The following is a 19,625-nucleotide window of genomic DNA, read 5'->3' on the forward strand; positions in this document are numbered from 1 at the left end:
CAGGAGAATCGCTTGAACCTGGGAGATGGATGTTACAGTGAGCTGAGATTGTGCCACTGCACTCCAGTCTGGGCAACAGAGTGAGACTCTGTTTAAAAAAAAAAAAAAAAAAAAGTAATTGTGGGCCAGATGTGGTGGCTCATGCCTGTAATCTCAACACATTGGGAGCCTGAGATAGGTGGATCACTTGATGTCAGGAGTTTGAGACCAACCTGGCCAACATGGCAAAACACCGTATCTACTAAAAATACAAAAATTAGCCAGGCATGGTGGCATGTAATTCCAGCTACTCAGGAAGCTGAGGCACAAGAATGCCTTAAACCCAGGAGGTAGAGGTTGCAGTGAGCCAAGATTGAGCCACTGCACTCCAGCCTGGGTGATAGAGCGAGACTCCATCTCAAAAAAATAATTAAAATTTAAAAAAATTAAAATTAACTATAGTTGTGGTTATACAACTCTGAATATATAAGAAGTTACCGGATTGTACACATTAAATAGGTGAGATGTATGGGATGTGAATCTTATCTTGATAAAGCTGCTAAAAAATATACTTTGTGAACTAGATTTCCCATGGTTCCCAGCTATGATGGGATGACTGCCCCCAAAGAAAGTCCTCAGAAGGCAGAGCTTCCTCAGTCAGGAGCTATCACCCAGAAAGGAGACCAAAATCAGACGGTCTGGTCAGGCGTGGTGGCTTACTCCTCTAATCCCAGCACTATGGGAGCCCGAGGTAGGAAGACCACCTGAGGTCAGGAGTTGGAGACCAGCCTGACCAACATGAAGAAACCTGTCTCTACCAAAAATACAAAATTAGCCGGGCATGGTGGTGCATCCCTGTAATCCCAGCTACTCAGGAGGCTGAGGCAGGAGAATTGCTTAAACCCGGGAGGCGGATGTTGCAGTGAGCCACTGCACTCCGGCCTGGGCAACAACAGTGAAATTCTGTCTCAAAAAAAAAAAAAAAAAAAACAGATGGTCCTTCCTCATCTTTCCACCATCAGTATGCTATATGTCACCATGCAGAAGGTGACACAGAGCAAGCTGTGCCTTCAGCTCACCCACCATCTTAGGCCCTCCCTTCTCATCAGCTCCTCTTGGCCAAAATATTCAATGAAAGGAATTCTACAATCTGACCCCGAGGAAGACTCTGCCCAAGGTGGTCCTGTCACCCATATTCTACCCAGGCCAGCAAGAGGCTCACAATCGGATCTGCCCCGTGGACAGGGCGCTGGCGATCCACAGAAGGTCCAGGGCCTTGAAGGGCACCAGCACGAAGCTGACGTTGGCGGGCAGGTTCTTGGCACTCTCAGGGTACATGAAATGGTGAGTGGTTCGGCTGCCAACATCCTGCTCAAAGCCCACAGTTGGCGCCTGATTCATCCTGCAGGGACAAGAGGGTGACATGAGAATCAACTGCCGTGGAAACTGGTACAAGATTCTTAGAGGACAGTTCGAAGCCATCCATCAAAAATGCAAACGGGTGTATACTCCAACCAAGCAATTCCATTGCTAGAAATCTAACCTACAAAAATGGTTATGGCCAGGCATGGTGGCTCACGCCTGTAATCCCAGCAGTTTGGGAGGCCAAGGTGGGCGGATCACAAGGTCAGGAGATCGAGACCATCCTGGCTAACACGGTGAAACCTCGTCTCTACCAAAAATACAAAAAATTAGCCGGGCGTGCTGGCAGACGCCTGTAGTCCCAGCTACTCGGGAGGCTGAAGCTACTCGGGAGGCTGAAGCAGAAGAATGGTGCGAACCCGGGAGGCGGAGCTTGCAGTGACCCGAGATCGGGCCACTGCACTCCAGCCTGGGTGACAGAGCGAGACTCCATCTCAAAAAAAAAAAGGTTACATAAGTGTGCAAAGATGTGTATGAGGATATTCACTGCAGAATTATTTACAATAGTAACACTAGAATCAATCAAACAGGCTGAGTGTCGTGGTTCACACCTGTAATCCCAGCACTTTGGGAGGCCAAGGTAGATGGACTGCTTTGACGCCTGGAATTCGAGACCAGCCTTAGCCAACATGGTGAAACCCCATCTTTACTAGGAAAAAAAAATACAAAATTAGCCTGGCATGGTGGCATGTACCTTTAATCCCAGCAATCTGGGAAGCTGAGGTAGGAGATGTGCTTGAACCCTGAGGCAGAGACTGCAGTGAGCCGAGATCGCACCACCGCACTCCAGCCTGGGTGACAGAACTAAGACTCTGTCTCCAAAAAAAAAGGTTACTCTCAGAGTAACTTTGGGGGCTTAACTCATTTTTTTACTGTATACATTTTTATTTATTTACTTTAATTATTATTTTTGAGACAGGGTCTCACTCTGTTGCCCAGGCTGGAGTGCAGTGGTGCTATCTTGGCTCACTGCAACCTCCGCCTCTGCCTCCCAGGTTCAAGCAATTCTGCTTCCTCAGCTTCCTGAGTAGATGGGACTACAAGCATGTGCCAGCGCTCCCAGCTAATGTTTTGGTTTTTTTTTTTTTTTTTTGAGACGGAGTCTCGCCCCGTCGCCCAGGCTGGAGTCCAATGGTGTGATCTCAGCTTACTGCAACCTCCACCTCCTGGGTTCAAGGGATTCTCCTGCCTCAGCCTCCCGAGACCTCAAGTGATCTGCCTGCCTTGGCCTCTCAGACTGCTGGGATTACAAGCGTGACCCACCACACCCAGCCACTTTTGTATTTTTAGTAGAAAAGTGGTTTTGCCATGTTGGCCAGGCTGGTCTCAAACTCCTGGCCTCAGGCAATCTGCCTGCCTCGGCTTCCCAAAGTGCTGGGATTATAGCCCTGAGACACCACGCCCGGCCCTGTTGTTTTTTAAGTCTCACTCTGTCACTCAGGCTGGAGTGCAGTGCCATCATCATGGCTCACTGCAGTCTCGACACCCTGGGTTCGATCAATCCTCCAGCTTCAGCCTCCCGAGCAGCTGGGACCACAGGCGTGCATCACCATGCCCGTTTTGTTTTCTGTTTTGTACAGATAGGGGTCTCACTATGTTGTCCAGGCTGGTCTCAATCTCCTGAACTCAAGCAACCCTCCTGCCTCAGCCTCCTCAGTAGCCAGGACGATAGGCAGATGACACCAGGCCTGGCCTTTTATAATTTTTAAAAGAAAGAACTTTTAAAGAACAGCCTTCCACAGCTTCCACCTTACTTGGCTGTTCTGCCCTCTTTCCTATAAGATGGTGAAAGAAAGATAGGAAGTTCAAGCCTTCCCTCAGGCCCTGGGTCCCTGTCCTGCCACCTACTACCACTCTATTGCTGTCTACCGCCTTAAGACCTCGTCTGCCCTTCCACTCCAAGGCCAAGAGAAATGTTCCAAGTTCTCACGGTCTGCCCTTGCTATGTCTCTGGTGATGTGCAATGTCCCCTCTCTTCTGCTGCTGTCTGGACAGAGGGGACATTGCTGTGGCTCCTGTCTAGAAACCCTCTCTGTGGGTATAATAAGCCAAGAAGGAGTCTCGCTCTGTCGCCCCGGCTGGAGTGCAGTGGCGCAATCTCGGCTCACTGCAAGCTCCGCCTCCCGGGTTCACGCCATTCTCCTGCCTCAGCCTCCCAAGTAGCTGGGACTACAGGTGCCCGCCACCGTGCCCGGCTAATTTTTTGTATCTTTAGTAGAGACGGGGTTTCACCATGGTCTCGATCTTGTGATCTGCCTGCCTCAGCCATCCAAAGTGCTGGGATTACAGGTGTGAGCCACTGCGCCCGGCCCCACTTCCTTTCAATTTGTGCAAAATACAAGACAAGTAAAAACCAAAGCTCCCCTTTTTAGTATGCTTCTTACGTAACAGGTGAACTAGTTTAAACACAAACCTGTTGGTCTTTTTTTTCTGTTATGACTGTTTACCTTGTGGAATCATGACTACCAAGGCAGGGTGACCGTAACCTGGCCCTCCACTAGGAGCACAGGGACCCAGGGAGGGAGGGAGCACAGTCTCTAGGTGGCTCTCCCGGCTTTTTATGCCAGTTCTGTAAAACCAGCACAAACATTCCCTGTCCTTACAGTGGCTGGCAGCAGCTAGCTGGGCTGGGTGAGGACTTGCTGTGTTGCAGGGGCTGCCACACTATCTTCATCAAGGACGGGACTGGGGAGGACCGTGGGCTGTGCTGTCCCCTTGCCCTGCCGGTCACATCGCTGTGCCCCCTACCTCTCATTTTCCCTTGAGGGTCTGGAGGGTGCTTTGGGGTTGGAGGTCTCAAAACCTAGAGAACATCTATGTTCCTAACCACTTCGTTCTAGCTGGCTTCAAGCAGATACCTAGAATTTCCTCCAGAGAAACTAACATGCTCTGTCTCCAGAACAGGGATCTAGTTCCTGCCTCTCTCCCAAATTCATGTCTTTCAGTGAACTGCCCCTTTGAGCCTGGTCTTTAGGGTTTAGAGATCCTGTCTCCTAGAAGAGCCGAGAAGTATCTTTCCCACCCATGAATAACTCTTAACAGCTTGTGGGCTGCTGAACTCCCCACACAGGCATTGGGGTCCTACGGTCACACTGACGCAGTCTGGATCTGCCTCCTGCCAAGCACCCTGGGGCCTGTGAGGAACACAGCAGCTGGAGAGGAAGCCTTAACAGGGTATGTCAGAGCCAGAAGTGTGTCTCAGCTGCCCAGGGTATGGCAGGGGTAAGCAGGAGGTGGAGGAATTGGGCTGGTGACACAGGCTGGCCGGGGCCTGGGTGGGGCAGGAGCTAGGATCAAGGTATGCTCTTTTTCTTCTCCCTTTTCTTTAAATATAGAGATGGGGTTTCGCCATGTTGCCCAAGCTGGCTTTGAACTCCTGGGCTCAATCAGTCCTCTCACCTCAGCCTCCCAAAATAGTGGGATTACAGGCATGAGCCACTGCGCCCAGCCAAGGTGTACACTTCAGAGGACCTAAGAAACAAACTTCATCTCACCAGAGATGGTGAGGCCAAGAGATCCTGCAGAGCACAGGGCTGCATCCAGCCCGGGCTGGCTTCTGAAGACCCACCTTCTACAGCGACTTGGCAGCCCAAGCTGTCATTAAGTCCCCATGGGACCTGTCAGCCAGGGTCACCCCGCCTCCAGTGCCTGTGGCTGGCTGTGCTACAGAGCCTGGCCCTCCCTCACTTCCCCCGTGGCTGGCCAGTCACCAGCTTCCAAATATCTGGGAATGAAGGGAGCAAGAGGTCCCAAAAGATGTTTCACAGCCTCCACAGGAAAGGGAAGGAACATGGCACTCTAACAGGGACGAGGTTTTGTTTCAAGGCTCTGATTCATCCTGGAGAAGCCACGCCCTGGAAAGGGGCCAGAGCAGGACGAGGAGAATGAGCTGCATCTCTGGGACTCGGGAACACGGCATTCTAGAAATCTGTCTGTCCCTGGCTGCCTCCAGCCGCTAAAGAAGTATTCAGACAGGCCGGGCGTGGTGGCTCAAGCCTGTAATCCCAGCACTTTGGGAGGCCGAGACGGGCAGATCACGAGGTCAGGAGATCGAGACCATCCTGGCTAACACAGTGAAACCCCATCTCTACTAAGAAATACAAAAAACTAGCCAGGCGAGGTGGCGGGCGCCTGTAGTCCCAGCTACTCGGGAAGCTGAGGCAGGAGAATGGCGTGAACCCGGGAGGTGGAGCTTGCAGTGAGCTGAGATCCGGCCACTGCACTCCAGCCTAGACGACAGAGCGAGACTCCGTCTCAAAAAAAAAAAAAAAAAGAAGTATTCAGACCAGGGCGCAAGTGGGGTGTGTACTCCCTGGTTAGCACCTGGTGTTAGCTGCCTAGTCCCCTTCACTCCTGCATGTATCTGTGGCACGCCTCCTGTCTAGAGGGCACTGTTCTCGGAGTTGTGGATGGATATGCAGGCCAACTGAGGCAAGACCAGCTTAACTGGACTTGAAGCGGTCCACAGGGCTCAGAGGACAAAGAGGAGGAGGGAATGGCAGCGAGGTGGCCGGGGCACAGGTGGATCAGGCCATCATCTTGGTGTAACTCAGCTCAGCCCTCCAGTGGGTCTTGCTTCCAGGACCATTGGTTCCAAACCTGGATATGCCTACAATTGGAGTCACCCCCAGTGCCATCTGTTGTTTTTGTTTTCGAGATAGGGTCTTGCTCTGTTGCCCAGGCTAGAGTACAGTGGTGCCATCACAGCTCACCACAGCCTCAAACTCTTGGGCTCAAATGATCCTCCTGCCTTAGCCTCCCGAGTAGCTAGGACTACAGGCTCACACCAGCAAGCCCAGCTTATCCACTGCCAGCCAGTTCCTTAGACCAGCAGATGGCCAATTACTACCCGGGTCACCCCTTCCAGAAAGTGATTCTGGGGTCCACTCTATACCACCCCACTTCCTTACCTGGCCCCAGGGAGGAAGCATCTATAAATCTTTTTTTTTTTTTTTCTTTTGAGACAGAGTTTCTCTCTTGTTGCCCAGGCTAGAGCGCAATGGCGTGATCTTGGCTCACTACAACCTCCGCCTCCTGGGTTCAGACGATTCTCCTGCCTCAGCCTCCTGAGTAGCTGGGATTATAGTTATGCACCACCATGCCCAGCTAATTTTTGTATTTTTAGTAGAGATGGGATTTCACCATGTTGGCCAGGCTGGTCTTGAACTCCTGACCTCAGGTGATCTGTCTGCCTCGGCCTCCCAAAGTGCTGGGATTACAGGCATGAGCCACTGCACCCAGCCTTATACATTTCTTTCTGCAGCCCTGCCTGACAGTACCGGCCAGGAAACTTAGAGGCAGTCCTTTTGGGCCTGCAGGGCTTCCACACAGGAGCCTCCTGACCATCACGTAGGTGCCTGCCCAGTGAAAGCTCCAACTTGATGCAGGTGCTTCAGGCAGCTGAGAGCACTGTCCTGGGCTTTCCGAGTGCCCAGAGCTGCATGGAAGTGACAGATGCCTCAATTCCCAACCTGGCCATGGTGTCTGGGGAGAGGAGAGAGCCCCCTAAGACCAGTTCCCATCCCATCTCTCTCCCACTGGGGTATCAGCAGTTGGAGGATATGGATACCCTCAGGTGGTTCCAGGGTCCTGGACAGGGTCCAGTCCATCCTGTTCACCCTCCCACTTGCACCATTTCCCAACATGAGGAAGGTCTTACATGGAATGCTGAATGCCTCCGAGACATATTGCTGCCTTTGTGTTGCTATGGAGACAGTAACAGTTTCTAAGGCAAAGCCCTTCCTTCTGCCTCCTGGGAGACCTGGTTTTTCTGCAGTGCTCATCCTAAGAGGTGAGTGAAAACTGGGCATTGGCAGGATCTCGGTTCTTCAGGCTCTTCCTCTATCAAGGAGTTGGGTAGAAGGATCCCCACTGTGGCATTTCTTGTCCCCAGCCAAGTCAAGGGGGGACGTCAGAAAACACAGGCTCTGCAGCAGAGCAAGCAGCCCATGTTCAGGTCGTGAGCCTGCCCCCGTTCCCTGTTCATGCCCAGGCCTTCACTGCAGAGTCTCGGTCAGGACTGAATGCCCTCCCAACTCTTCTCCCCTCCTCACGGAGGGGAACAGACGTCTTGCGAATGAATGAGCCCCAGAGTAAATACCAAACAGCTCCTTTTAGCACCCACAACATCTGCCTTCCGTGCGTCTGCCAGAGAAAATCACCTGCTGCTAAGAAGCAGGATGCTAGCTGGGCTTGGGGCCCTCACTCCTTGCTCAGCTGCTGAGGGGATGAGGAGGACAGGGCCGGCTTCTGGTGGGAATTTTTGTTTTTGAGACAGTGTCTCAGTCTATTGCCCAGGCTGGAGTGAACTGGTACAATCATAGCTCACTGTAGCCTCGAATTCCTGGGTTCAAGCAATCCTCCTGCCTCAGCCACCCTAGTAGATGGGAATACAGACACACGCCACAATGCCCAGCTAATCTTTAAAAATTTTTTGCAGACGGCCGGGCGCGGTGGCTCAAGCCTGTAATCCCAGCACTTTGGGAGGCCGAGACGGGCGGATCATGAGGTCAGGAGATCGAGACCATCCTGGCTAATACGGTGAAACCCCGTCTCTACTAAAAAATACAAAAAACTAGCCGGGCGACGAGGCGGGCGCCTGTAGTCCCAGCTACTCGGGAGGCTGAGACAGGAGAATGGCGTGAACCCGGGAGGCGGAGCTTGCAGTGAGCTGAGAGCCGGCCACTGCACTCCAGCCTGGGCGGCAGAGCAAGACTCCGTCTCAAAAAAAAAAAAAAAAAAAAAAAAAAAAAAAAAAAAAAAAAAATTTTTTGCAGACACAGGGTTTCGCCATGTTACCTAGGCTGGTCTCTAACTCCTGGGGCTCAAGCGATCTTCCCACCTCAGCCTCTCAAAGCACTGGAATTATAGGCAAGAGCCACCGTGCCCTGCCTCTGGTAGGATTTTTCACCAAATGTCAGCCAGGAATCTAATGTTAGCTGTTTCCAGAGGAATTCAGAGCATTGGAAACAGAGTGCAGGCCTCAAGCAAAGCTTAGATTTGGGATTCTGGCTCTCCATCCACCCCAAACAGGCAAAGGAGAGAGCTCCAAGCCTGCTATGAAAGACGCTGGGAGGCAGGGCCCTACAGCACACTGGTAACTGGCAGCATGCACTCTGCCAGACAAGGCAGAGGAGAGCAGTCCCCCTCCTGGAGGCCCGTCCTGGGCCCACCCTTGGGCTCTGCAGGGGCTCACCTCATGATGAAGTTGTGTCCGTCCACGTCCCGCCCATAGCCAGAGCCCCGCAGGTTGCCGGAGTTCCCCACCACAGCACAGCGCCGGCACTGGTGGGGGTCCCGGAAGCGGTAGGGGTTCTCGCCGGGCACGATTTGGAACAGCTTCTCCAGCACCTCGTTGGTGTTGTGTGATTTGAACTGGGGCTGCAGCATCTATGGAAGGGAGGGGAAGACGGGAAATGAGGAAGGGGAGAGGTGTGTGAAGGAGGGGCCCCATCCTCCCCTCCTCTGCTCTCACTCTCCAGTGCCTGGGCACAGGCCTCTTTCTCCAGGGCTCTGCCAGGGAACAGGGGTTCTTTCCTCTGGGCAGTGAGGGTGTCTCCCTCTCTCAACGACAGCGAAGTCCCCAGTTGTGAGTGAGTCTCAACCTCCAGAGATTGGGTGCCCTGCTAGTCACGGGTGGCTCTGATGCACTAGAAGGGGCTCTGGATCAAGGTGCCTTTCACACATTCTCTGGGAACCTGCAGGCCTGGGCCACGGAACAGAGCAGCCTCCTTCAGGGGCTCCTTCCTGGTCAGCCTACAGGGGGCGCCCTCAGCACTGAGGCTGAGGACTGGGGTTGCAGAAGCCGCGTCTAGGGCAAAGTCCAGCCACTCCCTGAGACCCCACCCAGGGAAGGGCAGAGAGGCTGATAATTCTTTCAGAGCCAGAATGGCTGGAATAGAACTGGTGTCCTGGTGTCCCCTCCTACCAGCGAGACCTGTACCAACCAGCTGGTGGTCAAAGACCATGAAACGAGGCAGCACCAATCAGATGCTTACGGGCCCAGCAGGTACCACACGGGAGTAACATGGTAGGTAAGGTCCACACCCAACAGATCTGAGCCCCGGCAAAGAAGGGCAACTTGAGCCAATTGTTGCCACGTGGGATCATGAGCCCAGAAGGGCCAAAGTTTCCCATTTTTCTTTTTTTTTTTTTTTGAGACGGAGTCTCGCTCTGTCACCCAAGCTGGAGTGCACTGGCCAGATCTCAGCTCACTGCAAGCTCTGCCTCCCGGGTTCACGCCATTCTCCTGCCTCAGCCTCCCGAGTAGCTGGGACTACAGGCGCCTGCCACCTCGCCCGGCTAGTTTTTTGTATTTTTTAGTAGAGACGGGGTTTCACCGTGTTAGCCAGGATGGTCTCGATCTCCTGACCTTGTGATCCGCCTGCCTCAGCCTCCCAAAGTGCTGGGATTACAGGCTTGAGCCACCGCGCCCGGCCGTGTTTCCCATTTTTCAAGAGACAATGAAAGTAAGGATTTCATATGAAATAAGAAAAATGAAATCCTCATTTTTCTTTCTTTTTTTTTTTTTTGAGATAGAGTTTCACTCTTGTTGCCCAGGCTGGAGTGCAATGGCACGATCTTGGCTCACCGCAACCTCCGCATCCCAGATTCAAGAGATTCTCCTGCCTCAGCCTCCCGAGTAGCTGGAATTACAGGCATGCGCCACCACACCCAGCTTATTTTGTATTTTTAGCAGACACGGGGTTTCTTCATGTTGGTCAGGCTGGTCTCAAACTCCTGAACTCAGGTGATCCACCTGCCTTGGCCTCCCAAGGTGTGGGATTACTTTTACTCAAAAGTAAATTACTTTTACTCAAAAGTGTTGGAATTATTTTTACTCAAAAAAAAAAAAACCCACATAAAAATAAAATAAAACATTCTGTGGATGGAGCCATAACTCAATGGGTTTGTGGGTGAGCAGGGCCTGTTCAGGGGGGATGGGAGATTGATCTGTAGGGAGAGATTGACTCTGAGATGAGAATTCCTATATAAAAATTAGCCAGGTATGATGGTGCGTGCCTGTAGTCCCAGCTACTCTGAAGTTGAGGTAGGAGGATCGCTTGAGCCTGGGAGGGGTCAAGGATGCAGTGAACCAAGACTGTGCCACTGCAAAGACAGTGATAACCTGTATCAAAAAAAAGCTGTCACAGTAAGAGCCCACGGGGCTCCTAGTGGCCCCAGCTCTGCAGACCCCGGTCCTCGGGCACTCTGATAGTCTGGGCTGGAAGGCATGTTCTGTGGCATCGTTCTGATAAGCCCGATCACATGAGCTCATCCCTCACAGCTTGGGAGCCTGCAGGGGCTCAGTGCTGACATGGTTCCACCCATGACATGTGTGGCAACCAGATGGCCTGCAGAGCCTGGGGAGTGACACTCCAGAGCCTTGGAGCAAGGCAGAAGGAATTACAAGTAGCAGAAAAGTGATGACTGGAAAGACAGGGAGAACCCCCCAGCCCCACCCCTTCAACTCCCTTAGCCCCTGACGGTTCTTTACATTGCTTGTTTTTTTTTAACTCTAGAATCAGGCAATACTTTATTTCATAAAATAGATTAAGTCTTCCCTACACGGCTTTCTTTTCTTTTCTTTTTTTTTGAGACAGAGTCTCACGTTGTTGCCCAGGCTGGAGTGTAGTGGCGTGATCTTGGCTCACCGCAACCTCTGCCTCCCAGGTTCAAGCGATTCTCCTGCCTCAGCCTCCTGAGTCCCTGGGATTACAGGCGCCTGCCACCATGCCTGGCTATTTTTTTTTTTTTTAATTTTTACTAGACGGGGTTTCGACATGTTGGTCAGGCTGGTCTCAAACTCCTGATCTCGTAATCCACCCAGCTTGGGCTCCCAAAGTGCTGGGATTACAGGCACGAGCCACCGCGCCTGGCCTTCCCTACAAGGCTTTCTTATCCCAGCCCAGTAAAAAGTCTTCCAGAAATTGTAAAGAACCAAGCAAGAAGCTCTGTTATAATGGTATTTACAATTATTTCGGCTGGGCATAGTGGCTCACACCTGTAATCCCAGCACTTTGGGAGGCTGAGGCGGGAGGATCATCTGAGGTCAGGAGTTTGAGACCAGCCTGGCCAACATGGTGAAATCCCGTCTCTACTAAAAATACAAAAAAATTAGCTGAGGGTGGTGGCGCATGCCTGTAATTCCAGCTACTAGGGAGGCTGAGGCAGGAGAATCACTTGAACCTGCAGGCAGAAGTTACAGTGAGCCATCATGGCGCCACTGCACTCCAGCCTGGGCAACAGAATGAGACTCCATCTCAAAAAACAAACAAACAAACAAACAAAAAACAATTATTGTGAGTCAATGTTCATAAATTAGGATACTTAGTTTTATAATCTGGATTTCTGGGTTTGCTTTAAAAAAAAACCCAGATCCAGCCTTGTGCAGCAACGACTGCTGGGGCCGAGGGGTGGCTGCCTTCTTCCTCTGGGGCAGGCCCCCCATGGCTGTACTCCTCACTCCCACCTGCTCCCTGCATCCGTGCTGCCTGCCTGGTCCAGGAGGCATTTCTGGCCTATGCTCGGGTGCTACAGGCACTGGAAAATACTAGTCCACTCCATCAGGTCAATGCTCGCTCTGCCCTTCAGTCATCTGTGATCCTATAAATGGCTTGGTCAAACGGGCATTACACTTTGTCAAGGCTCTGGGGGCCAGAAATCCAAGAGGGGGCCCTGAGTGGCTTTAAAACCGAGGGACAGATCCCTGGAAGGGGGCAGCAGCTCTTACCATCCACCACCTCTGGACATCCGGTGGAAGATCCATGTTCTCTCGGGTCCAGACGGGGGAAATGTTGCCATCAAAGTGGCTGTCAAACCAGTCGGAGGCGCCGGTGTCACCCATGCAGCGGCGACAGGCGCAGCTCTTGCCCGAGAGCCCCTCCTTGCTGAGGCGCTGCAGGCCGGCATAGCCGGGCACCAGCTTCACCCGGTGCGTCCCACCCAGGGCCCCCGAGTCCAGGTAGGGCAGTGTGGCCATGCTGTGGTGCGAGTAGGTGAAGAGCAGGGACATGATGAACACCAGCAAGAAGGCCACGGAGAGGAACCACACCCGCAGGGAGCACTTCATGGTGCCGGCAGGTGGGTGGTGGTCACCGTGGCCACTCCTTTCCCAGCCCACTGAGGGGCCAGCCACAGCGTAGCCTGTCTATTCTGGCACCACATGCAAAGGGCATAGGGGCACGTGCTGCAGCAGAGGACAGTGGCAGGGGTCCCTTGCCACGCCCTCCCTCAATGTGGGGAGAACGCACATTGGCAGGAGTGGCTGTCCTGTCCCTGAGTCAGGTGGGGCCCTTGCTTAGGGCTTCATCGGGTCTGTCACTAGCTGGGCCACAGAGGCTCTGCCTCTCCCGCCACCCTGGTGAGGGGGAGGTCAGTCCATCGCAGCCCTCTAGTCCCTTGGGATTGCTGGCTGCCAGCTCTAGGGGTCCCCCTCTTTGGCGGCTTGAAATAATCCAGTCTGGAGCAGTCGGAGTCCTTGTGGTTCATGAGCAGACAATGAGGCGGCCCCTCGTCCCCGGCAGTGGGGAAGCCCTAGAACTCCAATCACAACAGAGAGCACATGGGCTTCAGGAGACCTGGGTTCCATGCAAGTGTCCCACCTTGGCTGGTCCTCCTGGCCCAAAACCTCTGCCAGAGGAGGGAAGCCAGACCCCAGCCCTGAGAGGAGAAAAACAGGAAGGCTGTGAGTGTTGGAAAACTTCGCTGCAGAGATTGAGATCCTTTTCTTGGTAGGTCCTGCCCTACTGCTTCCCATATGAGGTGCTGGTCCCTTCTCCTCGTGGCCCCAGCCCCAGCTGCAGTTGCATAGGGGTCGCAAAGCTCCTACTGTGGCTGTGGGGTCCTCTGGCGTTGGGAACAGCTGCCGTTCAGCGGGGCACTGTGTCCAATACCATCTGGGTCAGGCGAGCGTGTGCTGAGCTCCCCACCAGGGCCCAGGTCTCCTTCCTGGTACTGCTGGCCCAGGTTCAGCAGCTGCTCTGCCCATCCCCGCTCCCCGGGGCCAGCTTGTCCTGCTGTTAGCTTGCAGTAATCCTGACAGGTTCCCTTTCACATGTTGGGTGACAGGCTACCGCAGCACGACCCTAGAATGGCAGAGAGGAGAAATAATGTGCAGATGAATCGCACGGGCACCAGGGTTTGTCCTGGCACCAGGCTTTGTCCCAAGCCCACCCCAAGTCCCAGAGAGGACAAAGCTAGCAGCAGAGGAGATGCCCACTTAATCAGAGGGTGGACATGACCAAGGGCTCTGCCCTCTAGTTGTACAGATAGCATCACTCTGTGGGACTCCAGGGCCTGGAGGACTAGATTAACCCAGAGTTTTCACTTCTTAGCCAGAAGGTAAACAAGGAGTCAAGTGATTTTCCCTAAGCCACATGCTGGAAGTATCAGATTTAGAAGGTTCCTAGCCCAGCTATGTACAGTGAGTTTCAGGTGAAATGTCAGAGAGAACAGCCCAGAGAAGATCCCAGGGGACTATGGATGCTGACTGCCCCCACAGGAGCCTGTTAGTGCCTGCAGAGGCCTCTCCCAGTCAGAAGGGAGGGCTGGCCGGTCTCTGACTGCCCCTCTTCTCTCGACTGTGGATTATCGATGAGGCATTGCTGGGTCCAGTCAGTGAACCATGAACAGTCCTGTCAGCTCCGACCTTGGGGAAGAACCTGGCTGTGTCAGGAGGTGTGGTTGCTGGGCTTGGTCCTGCCCCCAGACAGCCCTGAGGGCAGTTGCCTACATCCATATGTACATTATGGACAAAGTGAATGCCAGGGTCCCGGGTAGCGCTGACAGCCTAAGGCCCCATGCTACCCTTGCAGGCAAGAACAGGGAAAAGAGGCCACTTGTAGGCAGTTTGGGTCTCAGCCATAAGGAAAGAAGCGCGGATCCATGCCAGGTGCGAGGGAATCACAGCAGGTGAGAGGAACGCTGAGAAGGGAACCCCTGAGCACTGGCTCTGTGCCGTTGGAATCCTGCAAAGCTGGCTGCCTCGCCTCTCCCCAACTCCCCTCCAAATCCGCCTAGCGGCTCTGCTGACCTAGCCCCTGGGCCTCTCAGCGCAGCCCTGTTCCCGGTCCTTGTTGAAGTCTCCAGCCCACTTTTGGGGTTTCCTGGCTGATTCCAGCAGTTGCAGACAAGGCCTCTCAGGCTCTGTGTTCAAGAAACCTAGCTGCCCCTCCATTTGTGGCCACAAAGCCAGCAGGGAATGGAACGAGCATATTGCAATAAGGACATTATTCTGGGTGGGAAAATGATGTTCACAAAAGTAGAGGAACCTACCTAAGGTCACAACCTTGTGAGTGCAGGTGACTTTGGGATAGGTCAGGGCACAGAAAGGCTGTGGCCTCCCCAAACCACCCAGGGCTCAAGGGTGAGAGGGAAGGAGATGTGGAGTTGGCTTCTCAGGGTCTCAAGTGAAGCCCCGCCCACAGGCCTCACCAGGGCTCCTGGCTCTAATCCACTGAGACCCCAGCAGCACTGGCTCAAAGTTGCTTCTTCCAATGTTCTGCTGTACCCATTTAGCAGATCCCACTCTAGTCATGGCCTTGACTGAACAGACTGTAGACGGGAAGCCAGGTCCTTGTCTCCTCTCAGTCTCCCTCTGCCTGCTGCATGCCCAGCATCTAAGGAAAGAACTCAAGTTCTTTCAGGGTTCCGCTCCCAGCTTCCTGTGACCTGAGGAGAGCCAGTCATGAGGCAGGTGGCCCTGAAAGGCAGTGACTTTGCAGTTGATGGGAGCAAGAGGTCCTGCCTGGGGAGACCTGGTTTCTGGCTAGGCAGTCCTGCAGTGGCCACTGAAGGCCGGGGCTGGGCAAAGCTGGCACAAGAGGCTTCCAAAAGAAGCAACTCAATCAGGGGTCATTAACTCTTTGGGAGGCTAGATCAACGCAGGGGGCACCTGACGGAATTGCGCTGCCTGTTGGGGAAAGGAAAATCCCTGGTTTTGACAATGTTTGGAAAGAGCAGAGAAGCAGAGCATCTGGCAAAGGCCCTTGCTTTGGGAACCCCAGGTCCAGGTGTTACTGCAAACTTAGGCTGCTCAGCTTGCTGTGGTGAGGGCAAATGGAGCCATGGGAAGGAGCTAAAAAAAAAAAATTCAGAGGCCCACTGACACGCACTAAAAATCCCAAAAGTGACCTGGCACTGACTCTCTCACAGTTGATTTCTACCGGTGCCTCTCAGCTGCCCACTGCGTCATGGGCTCGCTCCCCTTCACAGCTACTCAGATCATTCATGATAAGCCCATGCATACCTCGATATAAAGAGCTCGGAGAAGGCAGGCCCGGTGGCTCATGCCTGTAATCCCACCACTTTGGGAGACCGAGGCAGGTGGATCACCTGAGGTCAGGAGTTCAAGACCAGCCTAGCCAACATGGTGAAACCCCATCTCTACTAAAAATACAAAAACTCAGCCTGGCGTTGTGGTGGCCAACTATAATCCCAGCTATGCGGGAGGCTGAGGCAGAAGAATCACTTGAACCCAGGAGGCGGAGGTTGCAGTGAGCCAAGATCACACTATTGCACTCCAGCCTGGGTGACAAGAGCAAAACCCTGTCTCAAAAAAAAAAAAAAGGCCAGGCGTAGTGGCTTACGCCTGTAATTCTAGCACTTTTGGAGGCCGAGGCGGGTGGATCACCTGAGGTCGGGAGTTTGAGACCAGCCTGACCAACATGAAGAAATTCCATCTCTACTAAAAATACAAAATTAGCTGGGCATGGTGGCACATGCCTGTAATCCCAGCTACTCGGGAGGCTGAGGCAGGAGAATCGCTTGAACCCCAGAGGCAGAGATCACGCCAATGCACTCCAGCCTGGGCAACAAGAGCGAAACTCTGTCTCAAAAAAAAGAAGGGATAAATTGTGGTGCATTTTGTGCCATATAGTAAAACGAATGAACTCCAGTTTCAGACATTAACAGGGATGAATATGGCCAAAAAACTATTATATCGAGCAAAAAGAGTAGTCATGGATAAATGATCACAGCATGAATCCATGAAAAGCTAAAAAATATGCAAAGTTAAGCAAGACATTGTCTATGCCTCTCTATAAAGATAATAATAGAGAAAATCAAGGAAACACCACAAAATTCAGGGAATTCCTCTGGAGGGGGAAGAGAGGTAGATGAAATAAGGAGGGCTGAAGAGGCTTCAGGAGTACTGCATACCTCGTAATGCAGGTGGTGGGTACAGAAGTATTTCTTTTTCTTTTGAGACGGAGTCTTGCTCTGTCACCAGGCTGGAGTGCAGTGGCATGATCTTGGCTCACTGCAGCCTCCACTTCCTGGGTTCAAACAATTCTCCTATCTCAGCCTCCTGAGTAGCTGGGATTACAGGCGTGTGCCACCACACCCAGCTAATTTTTTGTATTTTTAGTAGAGACGGGGTTTCACTATGTTGGCTAGGCTGGTCTCCAACTCCTGACCTCAGGTGATCCACTCGCCTTGGCCTCCCAAAGTGCTGGGATTACAGGCATGAGCCACTGCACCTGGCCATGGAGTATTTCTTATGTTTATTCTTTAAAGAGCACAAACACGATATATACTACTTTGAGTCTATGATGTATTTCATAGTAAAAATCTAAAATGCTTTTAGGTTAAAACATGTTTTATTAAAGGACTACTCTGGCTGTTGCATAACACTAGCAGGGAGACCAGAAAGGAACTGCTTCAATATCCCAGGTGGTGGAGGTGGTGAGAAATGGCTGGATGTACTCTGAAGGGCCTAACTAGTAGGGTAGTTGGCGGGTACAAGGAGGGGGCCCATGGGGGAAGGGAAGAGGGGAACAGGGTGGGAAGAAGAAGACAGGAATCAGGGAGACATGGAGGCTGTGGCCTGAGCAACCTGGTGGATGGAGGTGCCATTCACTATACAGAAAAGACAGAAAATTAATGGGTTTTGCTGAGAAAAAACAAAAGTTCTGGTTAAATTTAAAATGTCTTTTAGTCCGGATGTGGTGGCTCATGTCTGTAATCCCAACATTTTGGGAAGCCAAGGTGGGAAGATCACTTGAGGTCAGGAGTTTGAGACCAGCCTGGGCAATACAGCAAGACTCCGTCTCTACAAAAAAGTAAAAACACTGGGCATGGTGGCTCACACCTGTAATCACAGCACTTTGGGAGGCCGAGGCGGGTGGATCACGAGGTCTGGAGATTGAGACTTTCCTGTCAGCATGGCAAAACCCTGTCTCTACTAAAAATACAAAAAATTAGCTGGGCGTGGTGGCGGGTGCCTATAATCCCAGCTACTCGGGAGGCTGAGGCAGAATTGCTTGAACCAGGGAGTCAGAGATTGTGTGAGCTGAGATCGCACCACTGCACTACGGCCTGGCAACAGAGTGACACTGCGTCTCAAACAAACAAACAAACAAACAAGTAAAAACATTAGCTGGGCATGGTAGCACGTGCCTGTAGTCCTAGCTACTCAGGAGGCTGAAGTGTAAGGATCACTTGAGCTCAGGAGTTCAAGGTTGCAACGAGCCGTGATTATGCCATGGCACTTCAGGATGGGTGACAGAGTGATACCCCAACTCAAAAAAAAAAAAAGTTTTTTAGACATTCACATGCAGATGGAACAGGCAGTTGGACACACCTGTCTGAAGCTCATGGGTGAGGTCAGAGTTAGAGGGATATATTTGAGAGTCATCAGAGTACATACAGTTAATTCTTAAAACTATAGGACCAGAAGAAATCATCTAGGGAGGGTCTGCCACAAACAAGAGTAGGCGGCTGAGGACAGAGCCTGGGGCACTCTGCTGTCTAAAAGAGAAGCCAGGAAAGAAAAAGCCAGTGAGGTAGGAGGAAAAAACAGCCCTGCCTCTGGGAAGCCAAGAGAAGAAAGTTTCGAGAATGAAGGAGGAATTAACAGTGTCAAGTGTTTGAAAAAGTAAGGTGAGGACTGAGAATCGACCACTGGATGGAGGGCAGTGGTGACCTTCACAATGACTGATCCAGGGGTATTGCAAGACTCAAGCACAGGAAAAGATGCTCAACGTCGGCCGGGCGCGGTGGCTCAAGCCTGTAATCCCAGCACTTTGGGAGGCCGAGACAGGCGGATCACGAGGTCAGGAGATCGAGACCATCCTGGCTAACATGGTGAAACCCCGTCTCTACTAAAAATACAAAAAAAAAAAAAAAAAAAAAAAACTAGCCGGGCGAGGTGGCGGGCGCCTGTAGTCCCATCTATTCGGGAGGCTGAGGCAGAAGAATGGCTTAAACCAGGGAGGCGGAGCTTGCAGTGAGCTGAGATCTGGCCACTGTACTCCAGCCTAGGAGACAGAGCGAGACTCTGTCTCAAAAAAAAAAAAAAAAAAAAAAAAAGATGCTCAACATCATTAATCATTAGGGAAATGCAAATCAAAACCATAATCAGATACCACTTCCTGCCCATCAGGGTGGCTATAATTAACAAGACAGATAATAACCAGTGTTAGTGAGGACGCAGAGACATTGGAACCCTCAGACTTTGCTGGTGGGAATGTGAAATGGTGCAGTCGGTTTGGGAAACAGTCTGGCAGTTCCTCAAAAGATTAAATGTCCAGTCACCATAACATATGACTCAGCAATTCCACTTCTAGGTATAAACTCAAGAGAAATAAAAACTTAGGTTCACATAAAAACTTGTACACATGGCTGGGCACGCCTGTAATCCCAGCACTGTGGGAGGCCAAGGTGGGTGGATCACTAGTTCAAGAGATCAAGACCATCTGGCCAACTTGGTGAAACCCCATCTCCATTAAAAATACAAAAATTAGGCCGGGCACGGTGGCTCACGCCTGTAATCTCAGGACTTTGGGAGGCCGAGGCAAGTGGATCACGAGGTCAGGAGATCAAGACCATCCTGGCTAACATGGTGAAACCCTGTCTCTACTAAAAATAGAAAAAATAAACCGGGCGTGGTGGCAGGCGCCTGTAGTCCCAGCTACTTGGGAGGCTGAGGCAGAATAGTGTGAACCCAGGAGGCAGAGCTTGCAGTGAGCCGAGATTGCGCCACTGCACTCCAGCCTGGGGGACAGAGCGAGACTCCATCTCAAAAAAAAAAAACAAAAAAAAGGGGCTGGGCGCGGTGGCTCAGGCCTATAATCCCAGCGCTTTGGGAGGCCGAGACGGGCTGATCACGAGGTCAGGAGTTCGAGACCATCCTGGCTAACACGGTGAAACCCCCGTCTCTACTAAAAATACAAAAAACTAGCCGGGCGAGGTGGCGGGCGCCTGTAGTCCCAGCTACTCGGGAG

The 19,625-nt window shown here is 52.2% G+C and overlaps 1 protein-coding gene across 2 annotated transcripts in view; it reads right to left on the minus strand.

Moving 5' to 3' along the window:
- Nucleotides 1–19,625, minus strand: part of ST3GAL2 (ST3 beta-galactoside alpha-2,3-sialyltransferase 2) — a 60,864-nt gene that overhangs the window by 6,867 nt on the left and 34,372 nt on the right. For both annotated transcript variants that reach the window (XM_030924910.1, XM_030924911.1), the window contains exons 2-4: nucleotides 12,134–13,487; nucleotides 8,597–8,790; nucleotides 1,202–1,381 (exon numbers count right to left, since the gene is read on the minus strand). In XM_030924910.1, coding sequence (XP_030780770.1) covers nucleotides 1,202–1,381; nucleotides 8,597–8,790; nucleotides 12,134–12,472 — 713 coding nt within the window. In that variant the 5' untranslated portion in view covers nucleotides 12,473–13,487. The remainder of the gene's footprint in view (nucleotides 1–1,201; nucleotides 1,382–8,596; nucleotides 8,791–12,133; nucleotides 13,488–19,625) is intronic.

This window comes from Rhinopithecus roxellana, chromosome 20 (assembly GCF_007565055.1).
Source record: "Rhinopithecus roxellana isolate Shanxi Qingling chromosome 20, ASM756505v1, whole genome shotgun sequence".
Lineage (NCBI taxonomy): Eukaryota > Metazoa > Chordata > Mammalia > Primates > Cercopithecidae > Rhinopithecus > Rhinopithecus roxellana.